This window comes from Copadichromis virginalis, linkage group LG6 (genome assembly GCF_057382275.1).
Source record: "Copadichromis virginalis isolate Kocher_CV1m ecotype Utaka linkage group LG6, C_Virginalis_male_GT1.1, whole genome shotgun sequence".
NCBI classification, from domain to species: domain Eukaryota; kingdom Metazoa; phylum Chordata; class Actinopteri; order Cichliformes; family Cichlidae; genus Copadichromis; species Copadichromis virginalis.
The window spans coordinates 21,232,872-21,258,152 of NC_140623.1; the positions used below are offsets into that span (position 1 = coordinate 21,232,872).

At 39.9% G+C, this 25,281-nt stretch overlaps 2 protein-coding genes across 7 annotated transcripts; both read right to left on the reverse strand.

The window, feature by feature from the left end:
* Positions 1 to 552: 552 nt before the first annotated feature.
* LOC146707704 (uncharacterized) lies at positions 553 to 18,102 on the reverse strand. Of its 4 annotated transcripts, XM_085459209.1 has the most exons (9): positions 14,931 to 18,102; positions 14,112 to 14,211; positions 12,970 to 13,014; positions 6,592 to 7,128; positions 4,795 to 4,890; positions 4,443 to 4,538; positions 4,338 to 4,366; positions 1,782 to 1,837; positions 553 to 861 (listed from the first exon to the last, which is right to left on the reverse strand). In XM_085459209.1, exons 4-8 carry the CDS (start codon positions 6,695 to 6,697, stop codon positions 1,796 to 1,798), a joined length of 369 nt encoding a protein of 122 aa, XP_085315335.1. In that variant the 5' UTR covers positions 6,698 to 7,128; positions 12,970 to 13,014; positions 14,112 to 14,211; positions 14,931 to 18,102; the 3' UTR covers positions 553 to 861; positions 1,782 to 1,795. The 4 variants fall into 4 exon arrangements, 1 of the variants encoding a protein (XP_085315335.1); XR_014920869.1 differs by lacking the exons at positions 553 to 861; positions 1,782 to 1,837; positions 4,338 to 4,366; ... (1 more) ...; positions 4,795 to 4,890; positions 6,592 to 7,128 and adding an exon at positions 12,216 to 12,396; XR_014920867.1 differs by lacking the exons at positions 553 to 861; positions 1,782 to 1,837; positions 4,338 to 4,366; ... (1 more) ...; positions 4,795 to 4,890; positions 6,592 to 7,128 and adding an exon at positions 12,216 to 12,411.
* A 782-nt stretch (positions 18,103 to 18,884) lies between these two features.
* Positions 18,885 to 24,882, reverse strand: LOC146707705 (inositol polyphosphate-4-phosphatase type I A-like). 3 transcript variants are annotated; one of them, XM_085459208.1, is made up of 5 exons: positions 24,679 to 24,882; positions 24,221 to 24,306; positions 21,779 to 21,962; positions 21,503 to 21,713; positions 18,885 to 20,455 (listed from the first exon to the last, which is right to left on the reverse strand). In XM_085459208.1, the coding sequence occupies exons 1-4, from the start codon at positions 24,799 to 24,801 to the stop codon at positions 21,660 to 21,662; spliced, it is 447 nt and encodes a 148-aa protein (XP_085315334.1). In that variant the 5' UTR covers positions 24,802 to 24,882; the 3' UTR covers positions 18,885 to 20,455; positions 21,503 to 21,659. The 3 variants fall into 3 exon arrangements, with proteins under 3 accessions (XP_085315334.1, XP_085315332.1, XP_085315333.1); XM_085459206.1 differs by having other exon boundaries at positions 21,503 to 21,962; XM_085459207.1 differs by having other exon boundaries at positions 18,885 to 21,962.
* Between the last annotated feature and the right edge of the window lie 399 nt (positions 24,883 to 25,281).

Consider the following 25,281-nt stretch of genomic DNA (forward strand, 5'->3'; position numbering starts at 1 on the left):
CCTCACAGACCGTTCACAGTCAGTCAAGGTTGGCAACCAGCGATCATCCACCCTGACACTGCTGTTGATCATCTATGTGCAATATCTCAGTCTTTCCATGTTCTGTGCAATATTTTTGGCTCATGTGCAATTATTTTGGTCCCAGTCTGTTTCAATGTTTCCTACACATACACCATGTATATAGTTCCACTCACATATGTATACATATACACTGTTTTTTATTTTATTCTATTTATTTAATTATTTATTTATTTTCCGCCTTCGTTGTATATTGGTTTCTCTTCTTACTTTAGCACCTTTGTGGTTCAGCTACCCAATTTCGCTGTGCAAGAAACTGCACAATGACAATAAAAAGCTCTAAGTCTAAGTTTCTAAGTCTCTAACAGGTGACTGTGCAAATACTGGAAAACTGAGGACCTCTGGCGGATAAAAGGAATAATACACAAAAAAGTGCTCAGACATAAACTGTGAGAATAGAATTTCACCAAATTAATAGAAATGCATATTTTCCAGATTACATTACTATAAAAAAGAATATTCAAGATATTGATTCAGATTCTATTTAATCATCATGAAAGACATGTTATAAAACTCATACTGGACTTTTGACACTGCACATATTTCACTTACACAAACTATAAAGGCATTAAAGGCATTTAACAACAGTCATATTATAAGAGAGGATTAAGACTTGAATACACATCTTCTATCAGATTAAAATAACAACAGCGTGAAACACAAAAACTATTAACATTGCTTTAAAGTTCTCATCTAGTTTATATTTACCTATAAAACCAGATGAGATGACATTGATAATATAACAGCAGTTTTCTCTGCTGAGTTGATGTTGCTGATCAGTGGCTGGATGACAAAAACAAAACATAATCAGAATCAGAAAAATGTATTAATCCCTAAAGAAATGATGTGGTTACACAATGATAATAACATCATAAATGTTGCTTTGGCTCATTGACCTCAGGTATTTGAATTTCTCCACCTATATTACCTCTACTCCCTGCAGCATCTCTGTTAAACCTGTCTCCCTCTCATTCACACAACTTCTCTCCAGAACACTCCTCCACCGCTACAGGCCGTCTTTCACCTGTTTCTTAATGTTGTCCACAAACATAATAGACCAGAGACTCCTGCCTGACCTCAACTGTCAACCTACCCATCATCATAAAAATGAGAACAAAATAAAGAGCATAGATTCCTTTCAATACTTTGGATTTCTTTTCTTTTGACAGAGGAAAAATTCAAAATAAGATGAACAGTAAAAACAGGTAATAAATAATAAAAATAGAAGCTAAGGAAGATCTTCAGAACACAAATTTGAAACTCAAATACAACTCAAAACTCTAGGACCATGGCACTGAATCCTGTGTGCTGTTCAATAGTCTAGCAATAGCAATAGTTTTAGTTGTATGTTTTCTATCCAGCCTTCTCTTAGAGCAACTGCTCATATCCATAGCAAAGAACTCCTGGTACCAATTATATTTTCATTTAAAAAAAAGGAAAAATAAGTGTATTATAATGTAGCTGGGCACTGTCCCAAAAACTGGTGTTTCTTTAAATCTGTTGGACCCATAAACAATATTCAAGAATTGTCTTTCCATTAAATGCAAATTCATTTTTTTCAACAGCTTGAACTATGTTATTTTAAAATTGACACTAGAGCAGAAGTCACTGCATCATTTCATCATCAACACGACCTGAAAAAAGCTGTCTGATATATAGATAAAATAATAACAAACAAACAAACATATCACTAAACAAAACACCTTATCTTGGTTTTCTAGGTGTTGCTGATGGTGACATAGGAAACTTCAGGATCCACCTAAACAATGAAGAGAAAAACATGCTGACTCCTCAGTAATATCCATCCATCCACTTATCCTTTTTAGTGTCGCGGGGTTGCTGGAGCCTATCCCAGCTGTCATAAGGCGAGAGGTGGGGTTCACCCTGGACAGGTCGCCAGTCTGTCGCAGGGCCAACACACAGAGACAGACAACCATTCGCACTCACAACGCAAAACATGCTAGGTGTGTTTTATCATGATTCATATAATACTGATGATGGATTTTTAGGCTAATAGTTAGGCTAACACATATACCACTCATCTTTTCTTTCCTCACAAAACCGATAAATCCTCCACTTCTTTTAAGTGTCTCCCAGCGCAATTCTTAGCATATTTGGTTCCTGCAACTGGTCCGTCGGGTTATTGTCTCCCCAGAAACACGTTGTGCTTTTGGAAATCAGTTTTTTCCTATTTCCGTTGTCGTTTTTCCTCTTTTCGTTGTGTTTTGTGTGCTTTTGCAGCATTTTTCTTATTGCTGGTGTTTTCTTAAGTTGCAGTGGCCTCTCAGGGCCACCGTACAACTGAGTTGCTAGTCTCCACTATGGCCTAATCTCCTCATGTGTATTTAAAGCCCCAGTTTGCTTCTGTTCTTTGTTATGTTCTATGTTCCTTAGAGGCTAGTTTGTGACTTCCAGGTTTTTAGTGTTGCCTGAATTATTTTGTGTTTTGCATTTTGGCCTGCTAAGGTCAGCAATAAAGCTGCTTTTTGAGTTTAACATGGATTTGAGTTCTGCACTTGGATCCTACTTTGCCAACAGCTATCCTTGAAAATATGTCTCACTGTAATGCAACATAAACAACTCTTCATTCATCACTTTAATTTCTCAGAAATGATGTCTCAAGATATTGCATTTGTGTTTTGACCTCTTACTTCAGGTTTTACGATTCATGGTGTGGTCTACTGATTTTATTTTTGGCCTAACTTTCTTATCTTTTGGATGCTTTTTACAGTTTTCAAACTTGGCTTTTTCAGTTTTTTCAGGCATTCATTTAGAGCAAAACTAGTTGTGGGCAGATAACAAATGAATAGAAAAACATTTTATCTCCAGATGACATTATTGTAAGCAATAAAAAGGAAGAAACTGATACAGATTTAATGGTATTTAACGGTCAATAAACTCATGCTACAAAACCCATAACGGTCATTTAGAAATCTAAAACAAACAAAAGCCGAGCGCTACCCCCAACTCACTAATTGAATAAACAAGAAAAAAATGATAGAAAATAATAAGGCAGTTCTCTCTTTCTGCTTCAGTGCTTAGTTAAAAGTCAAAGTATCAACACACTAAATACAAAACTTGGCAGTTCTCTGAAATCACACACCCAGATCTGTCATAGATGGTTTGGAGGCCAAGGACGGGCCTGCTGCTGCTGTCAGCTACTGCCGGGGAGACTGCTGGAGAGGATTTTTAAAACAGCCACTTGATGATGGAACCAATCAGCAGCTGCCAGCAAAATCCAGCCACTGTGATTCAAAAGATGGCCAGAGCCATAACAATAGGATTAAATCTATTAAACTAGATAAGATTATACTGATAATACAACAGCAGTTTTTTTCTGCTGAGCTGATGTTGTGGATCAGTGGTATCTGACAGAAACACCAGAGCCTCCAGTGCTTTCATACTTTATTGAAACATCAACTTTATCATAATGTACCTGTGAAAAACAAGCAAAAAACCCAAAACCAAATGTATCAGATTGTGAGACAAATAAATTGGCATTGTGTTTATTATTACCTGTGGTTTCAGTTATATTCTTTCCATTAGTTCTTAGTTTTCTTTTCTTTTGTGTTTTTGAGTGTTAGGTTGAAATTGTTAAATGTTACCATTATTGTACTGCCAAGGTCTCCCCTTCCTAGCAAGTAAAAACCCGGTTAAAGCTGTTCGTCTTGCTTTGTTCACGGGAACAAGTCTGAACTAGCGGGCCTGCTGAAGCGCAGACCCAACATTGAGTGTTTCTTTTCTCTCTTTATTTTACTGAGAGGAGAAAATGCACCACAATGACATCCAACAAAACAAACGATATAATCTGAGGTTTTTTATGCAGTTATTTTCACTTTTATTTTGAAGGTTTGTCACATGGCTTTTTGTGTTATTGCTTCCTACTTTAACTGACCTTATCTGTGCTTTTCATCTTTCTCCCTGTTTTGTAAATATTCCAGAGTTTTCCTTGTCCCTTTCTCCTGCTGGATTTACTGGATTTTGTATTGTGTCTGTGTTTTTTACTTTTCTCTGTGTTTGCATGCGAGATAAACATAACTTCACCGTTAATTTATAAGCAGTGTTAATTTAATTTTCCAAAACTCTCACGTATGGTTTTTCATATCCTCCCAGTTGTAGACATCTGACTCTCGATTATCTGCTGAACCACTTAAACTCAGGAAATCCAAAATAATCTCATGAACATCATCTGCAGTTATTAGAAAATAACAAGGATGAGAAAAACAACCAAAAGACTTTTAACTTGCTGAGTTACTTACTGTGGTTTGATCCATCTGTGTTTTCTGACCTAAAATGAGATAAGACATTTTTTCTGTTTCAAATCAAACTTAAAAATCATTCAAATTCCTCAATATTAAATTTACCTTTAGTTCTGCTCCATGTGTTGACTGTCACAGCAGTGATTAAAAGTGCTGCTAAACCCACTGAGACAATAATGAACCTCGAAGATACAGAAACATCTGAATAAAAGAAAACATCCAAACTTGGCATTACATAATAAAAAAATCAATAACTTTATATCAAACAAATATTTTAAAATAAATGTGATTATATCTCATGAAACATTTTCATTTTTTCTTCTTATGTCGTCCTTATTTAGGTTCTTCATTTATTTAATCGGGCACATTTAAATCGAAATTATTATGTTCCACTAAATATTATCATTAAAAAGGATTACAAGAGTTTACATGACATAAGGATGTGTTATGTAAGTACCTTGTGAATCATCCTTCATTGTTGTTGTGGTTGCTTCTGCTTCAGTTGTGTATCTCTTGGTTTTTCTTGTTGGTTTCTGTGTTGTTTTTTTGTCATCTGAATAAATGAAAAAAGAACAATCAAAAGTTTTTTCACATTGTTCGCGTGTTAGAAATACATCCATCCATTCGCTTCCGCTTATCCTTCTTAGGGTCGCGGGGGGTGCTGGAGCCTCTCCCAGCTGTCATAGGGCGAGAGGCGGGGTACACCCTGGACAGGTTGCCAGTCTGTCGCAGGGCCAACACACAAAGACATCATTCGCGCTCACATTCACTCCCGCATTCACACCTATGGGCACTTTGGATTAATCAATTAACCTATCCCCACAAGCTGACAGAGGCGAGGCTGCCGGACACTGGCGCCACCGGGCCCTCTGACCACCACCAGTAGGCAACAGGTGAAGTGTCTTGCCCAAGGACACAACGACCGAGACTGACGGAGCCGGGGCTCGAACCGGCAACCTTCCGATTACAAGACAAACTGCCAACTCTTGAGCCACGATCGCCCCAAAATTATAAACACAACAAAAGCTATTTTGCCCAAACACCTGAAATACATCTAATTAATATTTTAGCTATTTTTAGTTGTTTTAAACAGCTGATCGTGAGCTCACCTGTTTCCTCATCTGAGGTCTGACAGCTAAAGGTAAACAGCTGCACACTTCCTGTGTTAGCATCAGTCACGTCACACTTCATTTTCTCATATCTTGATGGATAGATATAGTGAGACTTCCAAAGGGTCACAGTAGTGGAGCAGTCAGTCTGTGAGGTCAGTATTTCTTTGTCATCTTTGTTCATATCTTGACGTTTAATCAGCCAATTCACGGTGTGATGACACTGTCCATATGTCACCACAGAGCAGTTTACAGTTTTTATCAGTTGCTTTGGTGCATTTCTCACAACAAAATTGATCTCTGCACCACTACTAAGGCTCTTCTCAAAACAATTGGTGCAAACTGCAAAACATGGTGGATAACTCGCAAAAGTGAGTCACCTCATCAAAAAGAAAAGTCAGTTGCTCAAAATAAGTAGTCAATGCTTCAAAAGCAAGTCCCTTAATCAAAACAGATAATATATTCATCAAAAGCAAGTACTTATATCAAAGTGTCAGGGCTGTCACAATTACAAGTCATTACACCAGCACCTTTGGTCACAAAATCAAATGGTTTGAACAGGTTCTCATTGTGACGGATTTCTTTGTAGGTGCTTCCCAATGACTAATAATAAAAAGATTAACCTGAGACAGATGAACCAGAGCGTTTAGAGTTTGTATTTCTCCTAATTTGTACTGTAGGCATGAATAAAGACCAACTTCCTCAAATGTGAGCTTCTTAATAACCAGAGAACAGTTCGCTGTAACACTCAGTCTGTCTGATTTGACTTTGTCTGTCCAAGTGTGATCAGCTCTACTGTTGTTTTGTGTCTTGAAACAAAGGTCCATTCAGTACTGTCACAGTTATTCTGCTCATCTATCACATTTAGACAAGGCAGAGTGACGTCATCTCCAACTTTCATAAAAATGGATATTTCAGTTTCAGATACTGTTGAGAAGATTGATGAGAAATATGAAAGATAAATTAGAATGCAGCAGTTTTACAATCAGAGCGAAGATTTTAGACTCGGGTCTGTAAACATGTCCCATATTTCCCTAAAACAACAGTACATGCTCAGCTTTCTTATTTACTGTAAAGTTTATTGACCATAGTAATACTGATAATATTTAGTTTTGTTGCTAATAAAATGTTTCCTGTATCCTTACCTGGAATCAGAATCATCAGCATCAGAGATAAAAACATTTGAATCCATCTGAATTCATCCATCGTGCTTCTCTGCCTCACGTCTTTCTTGTTGTCGATCTCAACCATCACAGTCTCTGAACTGATGACTCTTTTTACTTCCTGTCATTAGTCAGATCTCACTTCCTCACTGCAACTTTAGTCATTTGTAGTTCTTTCTTCTTGTTGGTATTGAGTATGTGAGCTTTCTCTGAAATTGATGAATACATTTAAATATTAAACAAAGATGACACAAATAAACACAAAATGCAATTCCTAAATGAAGTTGTTTATTATTAAGAGGGGAAAAACCTATATGGCCCTGTGTTAGACCAAGTTAAATGTGCGACAGTGTCAAAGTGCTATAGACAAGGATGCAGGGATCAGGTCTCCAGGGAATCTGCAGGGAAAAGCAGGGGGAACACACTCACTCTCCTTCTGTCTCTCTTGGCGTCTCACCAGTCTCTCACTCCTCTCTCGTACCAGAATTTCTGTAAGGAACAAGGGCAGGTCCAGGGTGTCTGTACACAGGGAAACGACGTGTTAGCACAAGATTCAAAATCCAAGAGAACTAGATTACTAGTGTCCTAGCCAGGACTTCACTAACATGAATCAAGCAACAATCCAGCAAAGAGCAGTCTAACTTCTTCCCGTAAGTAGAGGCTGGTTAATGAGACGCAGGTGTTCACCATCTCCCAGGTATGTAGGCCAAAGGCGGGAGCCCACAATGGCCTCCGCCCAGGCGATAGAGGGAGAGAAAAACAATACCAAAGCCCACTTGTAGCAGAATATTTCTCAGGCAGACGGTGACACTATAGTTTTTAAACATAACAAAAATCAGACGACGACTGGTTTGATTTAACTGTGGTGATGTTTAGATTGCTCGAGTTGAAAAACGTGTTGCCGTCCAGTTTGTGTGAAGTCAGCATTACAAAGCAAATGCAACAACCTATTAACAAAAAGTCCTTATATTTACTGTGATAGTTGACCTGCTGCACTCTTGGTCTTAAAGCAAATTAGTGTTGTTTTAAGCTTTAGAAAATGAGAAACAGTAATGTTAAATATATATGTATCACAATGGAGTGGACTTTGAGAGATAGTTTTATCTACTCTGCAGCATAAGCTGAAAAACCAAGGCAGGATCCATGAAGCTGAAACACGTCAGCAGAAGGAGGAAAAGGTGGTGAGGCAGGAAAAAGAGACTAAGAAGGTACCTCAGGCCACCAGGGTGGAGAGAGACTCACGGTTGAATTATGAGGTACAGTAAGCCTGAAAAGACAGGAGTGCTTCAGCTCGCTGTGTCGTTGTCAAAGAATGACAAAGAAAGAATCTAGTTGTCGTCCTGCAGAGGCAGCCCTCTCCGCCCATCCCAACCTTGCAGAAAAAGCTGGCAAATCTTGCGCCATCTAGGCCCTCCTCTGTTTTTAGCCAGCGCTCGTCTAGAACTCTGAGTAACTCATTGCAAAGACTGCAAATTTTTTCACATTTTGCCCTGTATGACAACTCTATAAATAAATAAAAATGCATTCACAGAATTGCTCAGTGTCAGCACCAAACCACCCACCGCCCAATGAAATTCCCAGCCAGCAGGGTAAGATTTGTGCAAATTATAAACCTTTATTTTCCTGATCCCTGCCCTGCCTTCAGTCCCCTGTCGTGCTTCAGATGATCAACAGGAAGTGTTCAGTTTGCTGTCAGCCTTACGTTGGTGTCTGAGGAAAGAGCGGTGACAACTGGAGGTTCAGATGGGTTGCACAGATTCACACGAGACCCACTACAATCTGGTAAACAGGTATTGCAGTCAGGCACCACTGAACAGCAGGGTAATGTGTGCAGGAATAAGATGCCAGAACAACAGGGATTTCTATCTTTTGTGCCAGGCTTAGAATCAGTCATTTAGAGACGCTGCTATGTTGAATTTAACCCAGTTAACCCCCAGATGTGGTGAGGCAAAGACACGATACTAACTCTGGGCTGTTAACGTGTGATCTTAATTTGATATTCGTAGTGAAGAATGTATTTAGTACAATGTTTTACAAGACATTTATTCATCTGTGCTTGTATTCAAGTTTACAGCAAATCATCTGAGAAATGCCTTTGAACTGGTGCCTGTTTCTGGGCTTTTCTTTTGTCACAAACTGCTCACAAAGAAGGACGAATGCTTTAGGAAACAAAAGCTTTGGAATGTATTCTGCAAGTACAGGTCAAACGTAATAGCCTCATTGTTTTATAGCAATGCTGAATTAACTTATGTCACTGCAGGACAGTGCAGCCAGTGGGGCTGATTGTTATAGTCACTGTGCACGACAAGAAAGCATTTGACATGGTGAACTGCTGCCACGGTTTTAGAGAGACGTCTGTTTGTTATTAGAAGTAGTTGTTCTGTTTAATTTGGGGTTTTTCTCCTTTGCTTCTTCGTAGAAGACGACCAATCTGCACATCGAGAAGCTGTCCTGTCTTCAGCTAGGAGTCCTTCTCCAGCTGCTGCACATGCTAACAGGCAAAACATCAGGGAGTAATACAAGCTTTTAATGCTTATGTGAACCACAGGCGTGCTTATAATGTATCAACCTGCAGTGAGACTGTAAAAGCAAAATCTTTCTTGATTTAATTTTCATTGCACAAATAATAACAGATTCAGGAATGTATTCAAGGAAGAGACTGGCAAAGAAAGAGTGGGATAGTCAGGGAGCTGAAGGAAGGAGTACTAAAAGGCTAGGTGCACAGCAAAGAGAGAGGTGTCACTGGCACAGGAAAAGGCTTGTAGTGAGTTGTATGTGAGGCTGGACACTAAGGAGAAAATGATTTTTAATGAATGGCAAGGCACATAAATTGTGCTGGAAGAGAGTAACCAAGTATAGAGATGGAAATGTGCTAATGTGAAGAAAGTGTGTTGAGAAGGGAGAAGGAGTACTTTGGACGAAAATTGAATTAGAGAAGGAAGTGAGGCAACTCTGAAGAGGATGGAGACGGGAGGCATAGAGAGGGTAGGAGTGAAGGCTATGATAAGGTGCGAAGAGAGTAACTGTGGTGCTGCATAAGAAAGTCCTGAGGGGCAGAGAAGTATGTGATGGGTTGAGATTACATCAGAGAGAGGCTCTGAGCCCCTTCTTGTTTGCACTGGTGATGGAGAGGCTGACAGATGAGATCAGGCAAGAGTCTCCGTGGATGATGTTTTCAGACAACCACAGAAAGGATTTGTGGATGTAGTGAAGGTGGACATGCAGGGGGTTGGTGTGACTGAGGAGGATGCTAGAAATAGAGAGATGGAGGCGGATGATCCACTGTAGCGACCTCTAAAGGGAGCAGCCGAAAGAAGAAGAAGCACAAATAATTCTAATCATGCTTTTCTTTTATTCTCAGTACTAAGCTATGTAAAGGAAGTCAAGGTTGTTTCCTCCTACAATCACTTTGGTCATGCTGTTCTTACAAGTGTGGAGGTGCCAGATGGTTTAGACTTGTTTAGATTGGTGCTCTGTCTCCCTTTATCCAAACTAAAACTTTGATGAGGTTTTTTATCTTCACTAAACACTTTTTTGCTTTGTGTTTATTATTGTGCTACTGCAAGTATTTCATATATTAGTCAGTTGATTGTTACTGTAGGGCAGCTCTAGGACAATCCCTGATGTGATGTAGCTTGCTTTTATCCAGCAGATACGACATCTCATGAGGAGGTTCGAACCCTGTACCCTGACCCTCCTGCTGACGCACAAAGTCTGGACATCCAGCAGCAGGCCCTTCTACGTGAACAACAGCACAACAGTTTCTATTTCTTTTAATATTGGAAGTCAGTTATTCATTAATGAATACAAATGGTGACTGAAGTTATTTAGACAGGACATTAAACAATAAACTTCCAATAAATTATGAACAATGTGTGACTGAATGTGTTCAGTGAAAGACTTTGAAAATATCGCAGCATAAAACCAGTGTAAAAGTACTCAGACTACTTTTGGGGGTATTTATTTGATGATGCAACCAGAAAATGTGCAGGTTGTGAGTTTAACAATTTCAACACTGGAGAAGAAGTACATGTACACAGACTAGCTAATGACAAACATTTTTTTTTTAAATTAACCTTTATTTAAACAGGTTGTTCATTTTTCTGAGCTTATCTGGTGTCCAGTTTCGGTGGCAGTAGCATAAGCAGAGAAGACCCAGACCTTACTCTCCCGAGCCAGCTCCTCCATTATTTGGGGGACACTGAGGCATTCTCTGCTGAGTGCTGTGATCTCCCCAACATGTCCTGGGTGTGTCCTGTCTGTCCTGGTGGGACATGCCTGGAACATCTCACCCAGGAGGCGTTCAAGAGGCACCCTTGTCAGATGCCTGAACCTCCTCAACTGGCTCGTTTAGATGTAGAGGAGTAGCAGTTAACTCGGAATGAGACAGACAGCACCTACTGCTGGGGTGGGCCTACAGGAGGGAGAGCTCATGTCGTCTCTTCAGGACACATCACTGGACCCCAAGAAGCTCTCCCCGGAGCTCCCTTTGGCTGCTGGGGTCGGCATACGTTCAACTTTAAAATCACTCTTGGTTCTTGGCTAGCTTTGTGTTAGCATCCTTTGTGTACTGATGCTTGCAAGAAGCTAAAGTTGCTTTGGCAGAATTTTCTTTCTCATATATGCACACATAAGGAGAGAGATGTTTTATAAGCTTTAGTCATCACCGTGCACTTTTCCTGATTCACACAAAATACAGCAATCTGGCACCTTCCCACAGGGTCTTGCACGAGTATTAAACATGTTCATTTGTGCTTTGGACTGTCACCAGATTTCTTCTAGAAGTTTCTTGCCAGTCAGCAACTATCTTGGCAACACCACTTGAGTTTGTGTGTTGCATGCTAACATCCTTATCATATGTGTAATAATACTAAAGCTTCATCTTATGCACACACAAAAAACAAATATGGCTCCTTCGTGCAGGGTTTTCTGGTATGTTCATTTATGCTTCCCAATTTAAAAAAAAAAAAAAAAAAAAAAAAAAGACAAAGCAAAGTTCTTGCTTCTCAGCCACTGCGGCCACATCCTCACCGTTTTTTAGGCAGTTATATAAACATACTGTGAGTGAGTCATAAGCTTAAATACAATAGTTGAAGGAACAAAAACGTAATGTTTAAAAATACCAGTCAAATCTGATTAAAGTAAATAAATAATAAGTATACAATGTAGTTTTAAGACTTCTCAATGTTTCGTAACATTAATGTTCTATGAACTCGTGAGTCCAGAAATCTGAATGTCATGAAAAGTATTTATTATTCGTGTATTATTATTTTACAATACAAGGTTGTTTTTTTCCTGATACTTCATGCAAACCACATTTCTCCAGGCCTGTCCTAATCAGCTTACTCAGTATCACTAGATCCAATGCTGCTCCTCCAGCAGAGCACACAAAAGTAGGAGAGACCAGAGATGCCATGGCTTAGTTAGGAGACTGTTTGCTTCAAGGCCACTAGAGGGTGCTGCCATAAAACTACAATAAATGAATTGACCTTTTGACCTGCTCACACTCTTTTATGCAAAACCCTGCTGATGACACACACACACACACACACACACACACACAGATTCTAGGTCTGACCAACCGTGGGCAAAAAGATGACAGTCAATAAAATTCTAAAATTTTATTTATAAACACAATGAATAGTAGTTAAAAGTCCAGTGTCCCATTTAGGTACAAAGTAAAAACACACAGTCCAAGGCCAGAGCCAGCTATGCCACAAAGCCAGTTGCACTCCACACGTTGTTCACTTCAACAGGGGTAGCAATTGTCCTCTGAGACCCACCACCCTGTAAGTAGAAAGCCTGCACAGAGCGACAAAATAAGACAATTCACTATATAATTCACAGCCCATCCATCCCAAACATATCAGATCATTAGAGGTTTTGTCACATTACATACCTGCACTGAGAGACAAAATAACACAGCAGTGTTTGTAATGTGGGCTATAAGTAGACTAGCATATCAGTGCAATCAATTACACCTGCCTCCAATTAGTCCAGCCCTTTTACAGTCATTGACTGGGTGAGAAAACATGAGCAAATCAACCCAAGAGACAAGCAGGAAGACTCTCTGAAGGCTCCTGTGGCTGCACAGGCAGTCTTACAATTACGAGGTTGGAGAGTTGTTGTTTCAAAATGTTCACACTGATTTCACATGCTCATTAACTCACAACCAGCTGACCATATATATTTCTGCTGCTGAGCTGCTTTTTGATGGAGATTTTCTGAATTTATTTTGCTACCATAAGAGCAGACTCCATGCTGAAAGCATGTGCACTGTCACTTGCAATGAGTGGCACTAATGACGCTAAATTTAATTACAGGTCATGGACAGCCTTCATAAATGCTCATATTACTCACCCACACTGAATTCCAGCACAGGTTCATCTGGGTCCTGACTATTTCCTGCAAAGTAACACAAACGTCATCAGAACATTAAGTCAGAGAAACAACATTTGGAGCTTTTGTACATGATAAATTATACTGCAGTAGTAAAACAAAGTCAAGCAGCAGTACATTTATTAAAATCACCTTCAGCTGTAATATTTAAACTGATTTAGTGTCAATTTAGATTATGTTTAGATTAAAATGAAACTAGTACCCTTGTAATGTCTTTTTAAATTAGAGGTAAATATTTGTATATTTTTTACATAATATAATTATATTTACTGGATTTTCTCTCTATTGTAGTTTAGTATTATAGTTATTACTTGTTTTTTATTGACTTGTCTTGTTTTTACAATGATTTGCTCTGAATGCAGCCTTTAAAGAAAAGACTATCTGTTCAGTAACTATCCATCAGACTGGGTCCATGTTACCAGCCAAATGGGTAATAATTAAAGTAAGTTTTGAATTACGTATATTTGGGTGTTTAGGTGACACTTTTGCAAAAAAAATATATATATAATTAGGTTTAAAAGAACTAAACATGTATGTATTTAAAAACAATAAGTGTGTTAGAATTACTACAGCAACAGGTCGTAGCTCACTGTACTATTTTTGAGCACAACTTTGGTGCTTTTGCCTCATTTTTAAATCAGTGATCCCAGTAGCACAGTCTAAGCAGAGACCTCAGTGCTTGGCAAACAATCAATAGAATCAATATAATTATTAAAAAGAAACAAAATAAATGCCAACCATATAAAAAAAAACATAAACTTAAGGAAAAAACTAAACTTGATTTTGTGTCTTTAGGCTATTGTTAACAGCAAGCATGAGGTTAGTGCATATGTATTATTATTGGAAAGATTACTGCAAAGAAAAAAAGGTTGAACCAGGAGGGGGCGATATTGCTCTTCTTACCATGAGTTACATGCAGGCTATTACTTACCATGTCACTCACATTTATTTCACAAAACAGCTGAACCCACTTAATTCGATTTAATTGTATTTATGCAGAGCTGAATCACAACAACAGTCTCCTCGAGGTGGTATAGATTGTAAGGTAGAAAGTCTACAATTAAAAAGAAAAAACCTCAATACAGTGGGAAGGAACAACTCACTTTTAACAGGAAGCACCCTCTGGCAGAACCACGGTCAGGGAGGGGCAGCCCGCTGCGACCCTTTGGGGATGAGGAGACGAAAAAGGGGACAAAAGACACACTGTGGACGAGAGCCAGAGATGAACAAGAACTAATTATTGAATGCAGAGAGGTGTATAAACACATGGTGGGAATCCCCCAGCAGGGTAGTCCCAGGGTAACTAAGGGAGGATTCATGGTCACCTGATTCAGCCCTAGCTATATGCGTTGGCAAAAAGGTAACTTTGAAACTTAATCTTAAAAGTAGAGATAGTGTCCGTCTCCTGCATTCAAACTGGGAGCTGGTTCCACAGAAGGATGATCCCCTTCTACTTCTAAATATCCTAAAAACCACAAGGAAGCCCACAGTCTGAGAGCAAACTATCAAACTACGAGGTCTTTAAAATAAGATGATTATTCAAGACCTCATGTGTGATGGGAAGGATTCTAAATTTGATGCTGGACCCACAAATCATAAAAGAGAAACACTAACTCACACACACCAGAAAGTGCCAAGAATTATAATTATATGTAATTTAGTTTTGCGTTCCTTTATAATGCTTTCAACTATACAAATAAGACACTTCATGGGGGCGCCTGAGCCTTGTAGACACAACAAATACTGAACAAACCTCATGCGCCCTGTTGTTGACAAAACGATAAAAATGAATGTGTACTTCTGTCTTATTTAGGTCATTTTTGTAGTTTTTGTAGACAGACTACTGTAATTTCTCAATAAAATGTCGCTTATTATCGCTCACTCTCAAGAACAAAAACGTGAGTAATTTCCCAGTAGCTCACCATATTTGGGATCTTCTAACATCCACACTTCATGTTTAAACGGTGGTGCGGAGGCGGTGTACCGTCGCAGGCCGGATGTAGCATTCAGCGCGGTGTGCCTTTTTTTCAGTTGCTAAGCAACAGATTTGTCCCGCCCCTTTCGTTATGACGAGCCGGGCCAGTCCTTTGACTGGTGACGTTACAAAGAAACGTCAGGTGACGTTACAAAGAAACCTTAAACCGACCTTATATATAGACCTGGCTGTTCAGTTGAAACGCATTCACACAGCGGGACAGCAGCGCTTTAAACGTTCAAACACGGAGTTTAACACAAAACAACATTTTAGACATAAAAAACAAAAAAGTGAAATGGCAAGCTCGAACTGTAACACAATGACAAATGATGAAACAGTTCAGACCAATGGGGATAATTCTACAGTACATGCTTTGGTATCCCTCTTGGATAACTTGGTCAGTAGTTTTTCGAACAAGCAGTTGTTAGAGCTTACCTCAGGCTATCCGGATTGCGTCACCGCTAAGCGGCTTGTAGGTTTTGTAGAGGACGTAATGGACCTGTGTGAACAGTCACTAGCAGTATCACCGCTGAGGTCTTCCCAGAACTCCCCTGTACATGAAAACTGTTCTGTCCACACCACTACTGGCAAAACGGTTTTGTCACGTGTGAAATTTTTGGACGATTCTGCTGAGCAGGAGTTTGATACAGCACAGAATATAGATGCTAACAGCCAAGAAACAGCTAACACAGAAGAAAGCTGTCAAAATGCTGACCAACACAGTGCTGCAAAACCCAAAACGGTTTTGTCACGTGTGAAATTTTTGGACGATTCTGCTGAGCAGGAGTTTGATACAGCACAGAATATAGATGCTAACAGCCAAGAAACAGCTAACACAGAAGAAAGCTGTCAAAATGCTGACCAACACAGTGCTGCAAAACCAGAAAACAATCCAATTCCAGATCCCCAGCAGCAGAAATCCTGTGTTGAACATGAAGCCAGCATCCCACCGTTAACAAACGTAAGTCAAACGGAGTCATATAAAAAGATACAGCATCACAGATCTTCTGTAGACTGTGAGCCACCTGAAAAAACAGACTTTGAAAGATGGTTAGAGACATTAATTCAGGCTGTGCTTTCAAAGCTTGGTAAACTTTTAAAGTGCCCTCATTCTCACCAAAAACGTTTGTTGGATCTACTCTTGGACAAATTCAAGGGGATGGATTTGCATTTAGACCGAAAAGTGCAGAATTATTTTGACTGCATTGCTAATGCGATTTTCACTGATATTTGTGACAAATTACATAAATTGTCACTAATATCATTGGAAATGGGGAGGAGTGGGGAGGAGGATTCAATGAATTTAATGGAACAACCAATATTTAATATCATAACTACTTCAGTATTCCAAGAACACCTGTTGGCAGTAACAGTTACTGATAGACTGGAATCATATGAAAAGAAAGAAAGATGCAGATTTTCAGTGGAAATCTTTGTGGAAGGACTGATTTCCCAGGTTTCAAAAAAATCAGGCACAGTCTTGAGCATTGAAAGTGCTGAAGCTATCTCCAACCGGCTTACCATGAAAATCTGGACTGAAATCAGGGCCAGATACGACAAAATCCCACCAGAGAAGTTCAAGAAACTCAGCGAGAGGGTTTTCAAATCCCTCTGTAAAAGATGGAAGCATGCATCTTTGGTGACATTCTGGCAATTAAACTTCCAAAATCTTGATGAAGATATTGTTAAAACTTTCAAAAGAAAGATATTCACAGAACCAAGTTGCATATCTAAGTGCTTCTCATCGGTGCGGGCATTTTTTGGGAGGTGTAAGGGAAGAAACAAAGTTTCCACTTTATAGTGACATCGTGATATCAACAGCAAAATATTTTCTAAAACTCACTGGACACTTTAAATGAGCTAGTTTTACATTTAGATCAGATCAAGTCATTTTTGAAATCCCCAGGAATGGTCGCGGCAGATGGCCACCCCGCCCTGAGCCTGGTTCTGTCGAAGGTTTCTTCCTCTTAAAAGGGAGTTTTTCCTTCCCACTGTCGCCTCGTGCTTGCTCAGAGGGGTTTGTTCTTTTGGGGTTTTCTTTTTAATACTGTAAGTTGTTACCTTACAGTGTGAAGCACCTTGAAAACACCATTGTTTCCTTTGGTGCTATACAGATTGAAGTGACTTGCACTGATAACATAACTAAGCTGGGACTTTAATTTAACATCAATAAAATTATAAAAATATTACATCTTGATTTCTGCTTGTTTTCATTGTCTGTGACTTAATGAATACAAATGTGTAATTTAACAGATTCTTTCTTTATGTTAGTCTGACCGGTGATTCCACGTTGGCCTTAGGTGTTGGCGCGGATACGCTGCAGCCCCTGAGCCATTAATGGCCCAGCACACTACAGTAAAAACAAAACAACAGCCATCTGTCCAACTAGGAAAGGAAAATAATAAACTGCCTCCTTGGAGGCAACCTGACTCAAAACAGTTGCAGTCCAACTCAGACCGACTGCAATCACTCTCAGGCAGATTGATGAAGATCTGCAAATAACTGTTGTCTAATTTATAAACGCAGACAGATTGCCAACACGTCTGTTCACAATAGAGGACTGTACTTACATGGTTGCAAACTGGTTGTTATCTTGCTTATATGAAAACATTACTTTGGAGCAATGAAACTCAAACACATTCATTTTTAAAATGCCTCAAAATGAAATTTTGAAATATTTGGCTTTATGCTTTGAAAGTGCCGTTGTGAGTGGGAGTGTGAAATCCTTACTTGATGTGTTCCCTTTGCCTTTACTGTTTTCAGTTTTATTTGTCATATGCAAGTTAGCACAGGGTCAACATTGCAATGAAATGTGTTTGACGAGCAGCAGTCACTCAGCAGCATGGTACAGTAGAAGAAAATATAATAAAATATAATAAAATAAAATAAAAAATAGAAAAATAGTAAAGAGCAAAATATTAGAAAGACGTGGTAAAAGAGAAAAGATGACTAAATATATATATATATGTATCTATAAATATATGTACACTAGTGATTAAATAAGAAAATCTTGAAAAGAAATATGACGGGAGGTCAGATGGGATATTGCACAGGAATGAGCAGCAGAAAATTACAGTATTACTCAGACTTTTAATAGTCATATTGTCAGTTTTGGCCGACGGTCATGGTTCACTTCCACTAAAATAGCACGAGACTGGAGTAAAATGTACTTTATTAATGAGAACACATGGTGATACAGCAAAGAATCCAACCCTTCTGAAAAGCAAATGGCTTCCTGTTATACTCTACCTGATTCAGGTGAGCATCTGGAATAGACCAAGTCTGGGGGTCAGCAAACCAAAGGGAAACAAAACCCTCCCCATAAGAAAACCACTACAATATAACCAACACGTTCTCACTCCCAAAGCGTAACATTTTACGCTAGGTGACAAATCGTCACCATATTACGTTTTTGGCTACCCACCACGTTCCTGAATGACGACCTCGGAAAAAAGAGGAAATATGAGAACTGTCTGGACTGAATCTACACGTTTGCTCTTTTTCTTCAAATCGCTTAGAAACACGCTATTTAACATCATTAAAGTCCTGGTTAAGGTCAGGAATAAGGTTATGGTCAGGGCTAGGGATAAGGTTAGGTTTAGGGCTGGAATACAGGGCTGGAACGTCTATTACCGCGGGAGCGTCATTGAACTGGATTCCAGCCATAGCCCGCAGCGTACCATAAGAACGCCGAAGGTCTCCTTTCACGTTCCTCAGGAACGCCGCGGGACGTGACAAAACGTCGACATGTTACGCCTCGGGAGTGAGAACGGGCTGCTATAACACATCATAGACATATGAAGATTTGTAACAAGTCCTATAAATAACTCCATAACATATAAACTTCAGTCTCTTCTATATACATTAAAACAGCGGTCACCAACCTTTTTTGCGCCACGGACCGGTTTATGCCCGACAATATTTTCACGGACCGGCCTTTAAGGTGTCACAGATAAATACAACAAAATAAAACTAGTACCGGTACCGGAAAAAAAGAAGATTTATTCATAACACACGTGAAAGACCCAGGAAAACAGAGTTAACGATAAAAACGATAACAAAATAACGATAAAAAACGATAAAAACTCTGAAAACCATACATTTCACACCCGAGCCTCATCTCTCGACCAAACGACGGTCCGTGGCCCGGCGGTTGGGGACCGCTGCATTAAAACACCTTAACCACAGTTAGGTTTCAGCCCTCGCTGACTCAGAACAAAGTAAGACAATCAGAGTTCGATTGGTTTTTACTTGTGCAGGGGAAGCCTGGTCGGATTCTCAGAGTTGCAAGCTCTACACCCAAACTCAGACAACTCCAACTCCAGCCTCCACTCGCAGCCTTTTATTGAATGAAAACAGTTACACAACCGCCCATTGTAAACCCCATATGTTGTGTGGTAAAAGCTAAGGCACTGTGTGTGTGTGTGTGTGTGTGTGTGTGTGTGTGTGTGTGTGTGTGTGTGTGTGAGAGAGAGTGTATGTGTGTCTGTATACGTGACTTCCTGCTTACAAACGTTTTAACCGCATCTCTAGTCATAAAAGGGTCATCTCCCCTCAACCTCGTATATGGCTTAACCTCTCTAACAGTCCACCATTTACATGGTGAGCCCATAAAGGGCAGGAAGTGAACATTCCTTACCAAATAAGGAAACCAGAATCTTATATAGATTGTGCCTGCAGTTGAAAACTATAGCTAGTAACATCCCCAACATCCTACATGTGGGGGAGGAACAGAAAATATCTGAACATACAGTTCAAGACAAGGTCCAAGCACAATAATGACAACTTTTAACAAAATCACTCCAACACACACTCCCCTAGCCTGGCACATTGGTTTTCTCCAGGAGCTCATAAGCAGGTGATTGAGCTGCTTTTACTCTTTACAAAGTGAGTACTGTTAACACTTCTCTTTTTACATATACAACTAATTTAGGTTACAGACAAATGATTAAATGTGAACAGCTCTAACACAGGTTCTTTTCCTGACACAGGTAGGATGGCCAGTCCCCCTGTCTCTTCACCTTTAACGAGTCACTTAAATAACAACCCAAAAAGCCTAATAAAGAATCACAATCAACCAGTGTGTGTTTTTCTTCATTACGGTTTTTAAATACAAATCAGTCAGTCAATTAATAAAAATACAAGTAAGGGTAATGGAACCCCTGGTCTCCATTACACACATAAATACCATAAAGACACTAAGTCGTAGAGCTCTGAACTCCTTGCTTCTATGATATTTACACTTCTTCTTGGCCTTCTCCTTCACTCTGAGTCACTCCAGGATAAACGCATCAGCTCAGACATACAATAATTAAAATATGTGTAGGTGACCGTTTGGCAGAAGACGATGTCGAGGCGGTACTGCAGTGACACGTCCGTGGCTATCGTCGGGGCGGTGTCCTGCATCAGAAGGAAGTCAATAGACTTCTTGGCTTTGTTGCTCATCATGGCGCTGTAGTCCGTGGGCGTGGCCTGCAAAAAGTGTAAATAAACCATCAGAGACCAAACACAAATATGCCTTCCAACCACTAGTTTAGACAACATCTTGCAAAGAGTGTGTATTTCAGAGTGCAGTTGTTTTTAAATTTGACAGAAACAGAAATAAAGACGGAAGAGAAGGACAACAGGGAAAGCAGAAGCACCGACACACTGAAATCTTTTAGGGTCAAGCTCCAGAACTAGCCACAAATCCTGCTGGAAAGAACCTAAAAATACTTAAAAATACTTGCAGAGATCGAATGGAGCCGTTAACTCAAAAGCCTGGTGTCAGGCATGTTCTTTAATAAATAAGAAACGAGCTGATATGTTACAGACCCCAGTCTTTACGTAAAGAAAAAGCTGACATTTAGAGCGGTCTCGCAGCAGATTTTAAAACAGTGACACTGATTTGTGGGGTTTTTGGGCACAAATTTGAACCTTTTTGTTTTATCCATGTCCTTGAACACAGCTCGTGACTTGGGCGCTTTCATATGTACCGATTCATTTAGGTTTGTGCACTGAGGCCAGATTTAGGTATTAAAAACGAGTCAGTCATAACACTTCTTACATTAGTTAAAAAGCTGAGCTTACACTAAACCAACATTTAAATTTCCCCTTGTGGGACTAATAAAGGTATATCATATCATATCATATCATATCATTACTAAAGTATTGCTGCAACATTGTAAAGACAAAGATGACACACAGACCAGACATAAAACACTGAACACTTTTTAAAGACGAGTCATTTAAGAGTATTTTCTCATAGAATAAAGTCGGCTGATATGGTGAAGGAAAAATCTGCTCACGAATCCTCCAACTTCTTAAAAGTAAGGAGTGACCTGAGCTGGAAATCAACATGAGAGGGATGACTCAAGAAGAAGAAGAAGCAACAAGAAAAGAAAAACAGAGTTCAGAGTGTAGTTAAGATATCAAGCTGTATCCACAATGTGTGCCAAGAAACTAAGCTTGTCTGTTGTCATGCTAAAGAAATAAAAAATCTGGAATCAGAAAACAGCCAATAACTGCTGATCAACTCACCCACTCCTCTTCGTGCCAGTCCACGTGCAGTGACGACTGGCTGTTGTGACCGCTGTACTTTGCTCTCAGCGTATCCTGGTCATTGCGGAGCACTACTTGTTCAGACTCAGCGGAAGGAGAAGCTTTGGTTGCGATGTACTCGTACTGCGTTCAGGGCCTAAATAGCTGAAGCTAGCAGCTTGCAGCCGCACACTGCCACCAGCTGACGGGTCTGAAAGGAAGAGGGTATGAATGAAATATGAAGCGTCCCCACGTAACGTCAAACACTTTTAGTACCTTGTCAACCAGACTGGCGAGCGTCCACTCCAGTCCGCTGGCCGATTGGTCTTTGGCAGCTTGAGACAGCCTCTCTGCGTAATAGCTGACCTGAGTCTTCAGCGTGTTGACGTAGGCGATGATCTCTTTGGCTCGGACAGTGTCCTGGGGTATGTGGATGATGACTGAGCTGGAGAGGGCACTACTGCAGGGAACAAAGACACACCGACACATCTGTATCCGAGCTGGGACTGAGGACACTCACCAGCCACTTTATTAGGTACATGTGTTCAAAAGCTTGTGGCAGCAATTTAGTGCATTTAGTCAAATAAAGACAATAGAGTGGCCTGCAGGTGTATATTTTTGTAATGTTTCTGTCTTATGCCTGAAATATGCTTCAGCAGGAAATATACGCTGTAACTGGAAACAACAGCATGATGGACCGGTTTAGTGTTAAGAGGTGTTACATCTGAAGTTAGAACGTAAATTTCCTGCAGAAATCTAAATCAAGCTTCAGAGGTACTGTTCCAAAAATATAGGGAGGGACGTTACCCACCAGATGTAAAAACAAACACTGTCTGCATGCACATGCCTGCTCTCAATGAGCCTAATCGTGGCTTAGAAAAAACAACGAGGAGCCGACTTCGATAAATGCGATACCACTCGCTTCACAAATTCAGACCATCTGTGTACAGTGGCGTGTCTAGAAAATTTTTGTTGGGGGGGCCAGGTAGGGGCACAGATTTGGAGAAGGGTGGCAGATTTAATTGGCAGATAATGTTTTAAAAAAAAATTCTACCAACCCTTAACCATAATTCAATAATCCTATAAACCTAATAACCAAATGCACTTTTAACTCTTATTAGAATGAGATTTTAACCACTACGGTGCAAAGTTTTTAGATACTGCGTTGATAAAGTACAAGAGATACAATCAGTGCTTTGTCAGTGTTTACTCAGCAGTCAAGGACAACAATATTTGCATAGTATTTTTACTGACATATAGTGCACATATGTTTTGGGCAAAAACATTTTTGAAAATTAAAATACGAACATTTGTAACAAACAATTGACAAATTAGCCAATGCCAATGCAAAACTTTATCTGCCTGTTAAAAAAAGAAGATAATCTTCTCACAAACTGGTGTTTGATTTTGAAACAGGAAAAAAGTGGGGAAACAACTGAAAAGACTAACATTTGAATGAAACCTGAAAGCAAGTAAATACTTTCTATGCTGCCTTATCGTAAACTTTGGTAATATTGATAAAGAACAACACTGGCTGATGATAAAATACAGTCAGCTGGCATGGTGACACTGCCAGTATTAACCTGCAGGGCTGGACTGGGACAAAAAATTTGGGCATTTTTACTACAGACCGACCCACCAGGTAGTAAAGCCATAAAGACTTTGACTGAAAACAAACCCTGTTGTGACAGTGATGTACAGTCTTGTTGGTATATGTATGATTTCTATACATTTTACGTCAGATAAAAACTTTGGTTGTAAGATTTAGATAATTATTTAATAAAAACTAGGTATTTTAAATGAGAATAAGAAAGAAAAGTATTTCTTTGTGCCCACCTTTCCCTGTTAATGCCCTACCTGGCCCCCTGGCAAAACTTTGCTAGACCCGCCCCTGCACAGTTACCAGCTGTCTGCTACATAAAAAAGGATCCTGGTGTTATTTGTCTCTCAGAAACAGTTCATAACTTCCCTTCAACTCATTCATGTCACCTAAAAGGTAAACCTGTTTCTCCATCACCTGTTCAGCTCTGATGGTTCAGTAAGGACATCTCCTGGTTTCATCTTCATGTTTCCCTCTCACCACATATCTAAACAGACATCATGACCAGCAGCTTTACAGCTGTGGCTCCAGCAAACATCAGCTGATACTAGAAATTAATATTAAATACATTCTAACAACAGCCGATCAAGCTTAAACGTGCTGCTGTTGTTTAGCGCAACATCTGCTGGTTTCCTCTTTCTGGCGCAAAGTGGGCGATAAACAAGAGAGAAAAGCCGATCAGCTGATCATTGATCAGTTTCATGATTGAAGTAGCAACAGGAGAGGGAGGGGGAGAGAATGAGAGAAGAGGCAGCTGTGCAGCATAAAGACAGAATAAATCCAGCTTTGTGTCTTTTTTCCATTCTAGCTAAAGTCCGGGACAAACTGCGTCTCTTCTCAGCTCAATACGAAACGTGTAATATTTTCTCTGAATGAGGGACCATTCCATTTTTTTAAGGAGCCGTTGGCAACTCTACTAACTAACCTTATGAATAAAATAAAGTTCACTATCAGTAACATCATAGCACCCACCCAGCTGTATAAAAACTCCGTCAAACTGGCTAGAACGCAGTATGAGTTATTGCAACTGACAGTAAAAAGTCAGCAACATGAAAATAAACTCCACCTAAACTTGGTTTATATCTGACCCAGATAGACTGCAGGTCATAACTTCTTACCTGAAGTTCAGTTCACCTGACACTCGGACTGGTGGCTGCTTCGGGTCTCTCCTCCTGCCTCCCCTTCCCTCATCCACCTGTTGCCTCTGTGGAAGCCCCGTCATAGCCACCACCAAACAACGGAGTTATTTCTACACATCGACCTGCATCTGGCCAATCCACCACCTCTCATTGTTCATGCCATTACAAAAAAAATAAAAAATAAGTCACTGGGGATATGCCCGGTATGCCCGATGGCCAGTCCAGCTATGTTAACCTGCAACCAAATCTGCAGCTCCATACAGCAATGTTACGACTTAGATTATATCTTATAACGCATAACTCTTATGTTAGCTGCCCTCAGTAGCATACTGTCTGAAATATTCCACAGCTGCAATAATTCTTTAAGTGTTATTTTTTTCCTTGGTATTCTAATTTCACCGAAGTTTACTAAACTCAACAAACTTGATATTACTTACCGGGACATTTATTCTGTCCTCATTTTCTTTCACCGAAAAATTGTTTCCTGCAGTGCCGTCTTTCGCGCTTGGCTCTCCTACCTTTGCTAACGTGATGCGCATAGCGCAGAAGCCATGCTGCATTCACTTACACTCGGATATCTGAGCGTCACCGTGAAAACATAATCGGACATTTGATATTTGATTGAATTTTATTGTTTTGCCTTTGGGGTGGCTAGTCTGGTTTGGGGGGTGGCCTGTGCCCCCCCAGGCCACCCCGCTGGACACGCCATTGGTGACAGCAGGGGGGTGGTGTTTATTTCACCTCTGGCTGTTAAATGTTTTGATTTGTGAGTGTTAGCAGAGACGGGTCTTCCAGCGGAATCTGCATGAATATTGAAGATACTTATATTGTCTAGACGGAGGAATAATCACACGTGGGGCATCGGCTTTTCACCGGAACAACACTTAGTTTTTATTATTGAACTCTGGCGTGCACTCTGCAGCATAACAGGAAGCATCCTTTCAAAATAAAATCACAACAGATGACAACGAGGGCATACCTATTAACTAGCTCAACACCCCCACTTGCACTCACGTTGTCAGCTTTACATGCATTCCAAA

Bases quoted from the DNA above. Each gene is read 5' to 3' on its own strand.
- LOC146707704 (XM_085459209.1), bottom strand. From the start codon at position 6,697: ATGGTTGAGATCGACAACAAGAAAGACGTGAGGCAGAGAAGCACGATG. The intron at 4,539-4,794 runs GTACTTACATAA...TCTTTTATTCAG, and splicing joins AATGAAGGATGATTCACAAG to ATGTTTCTGTATCTTCGAGG. The intron at 4,367-4,442 runs GTAAATTTAATA...ATCTCATTTTAG, and splicing joins CACATGGAGCAGAACTAAAG to GTCAGAAAACACAGATGGAT.
- LOC146707705 (XM_085459206.1), bottom strand. From the start codon at position 24,801: ATGCAGCATGGCTTCTGCGCTATGCGCATCACGTTAGCAAAGGTAGGA. The intron at 24,307-24,678 runs GTAAGTAATATC...GGGCTTCCACAG, and splicing joins AGGACAGAATAAATGTCCCG to AGGCAACAGGTGGATGAGGG. The intron at 21,963-24,220 runs GTAAGAAGTTAT...TGTTCCCTGCAG, and splicing joins TCAGGTGAACTGAACTTCAG to TAGTGCCCTCTCCAGCTCAG.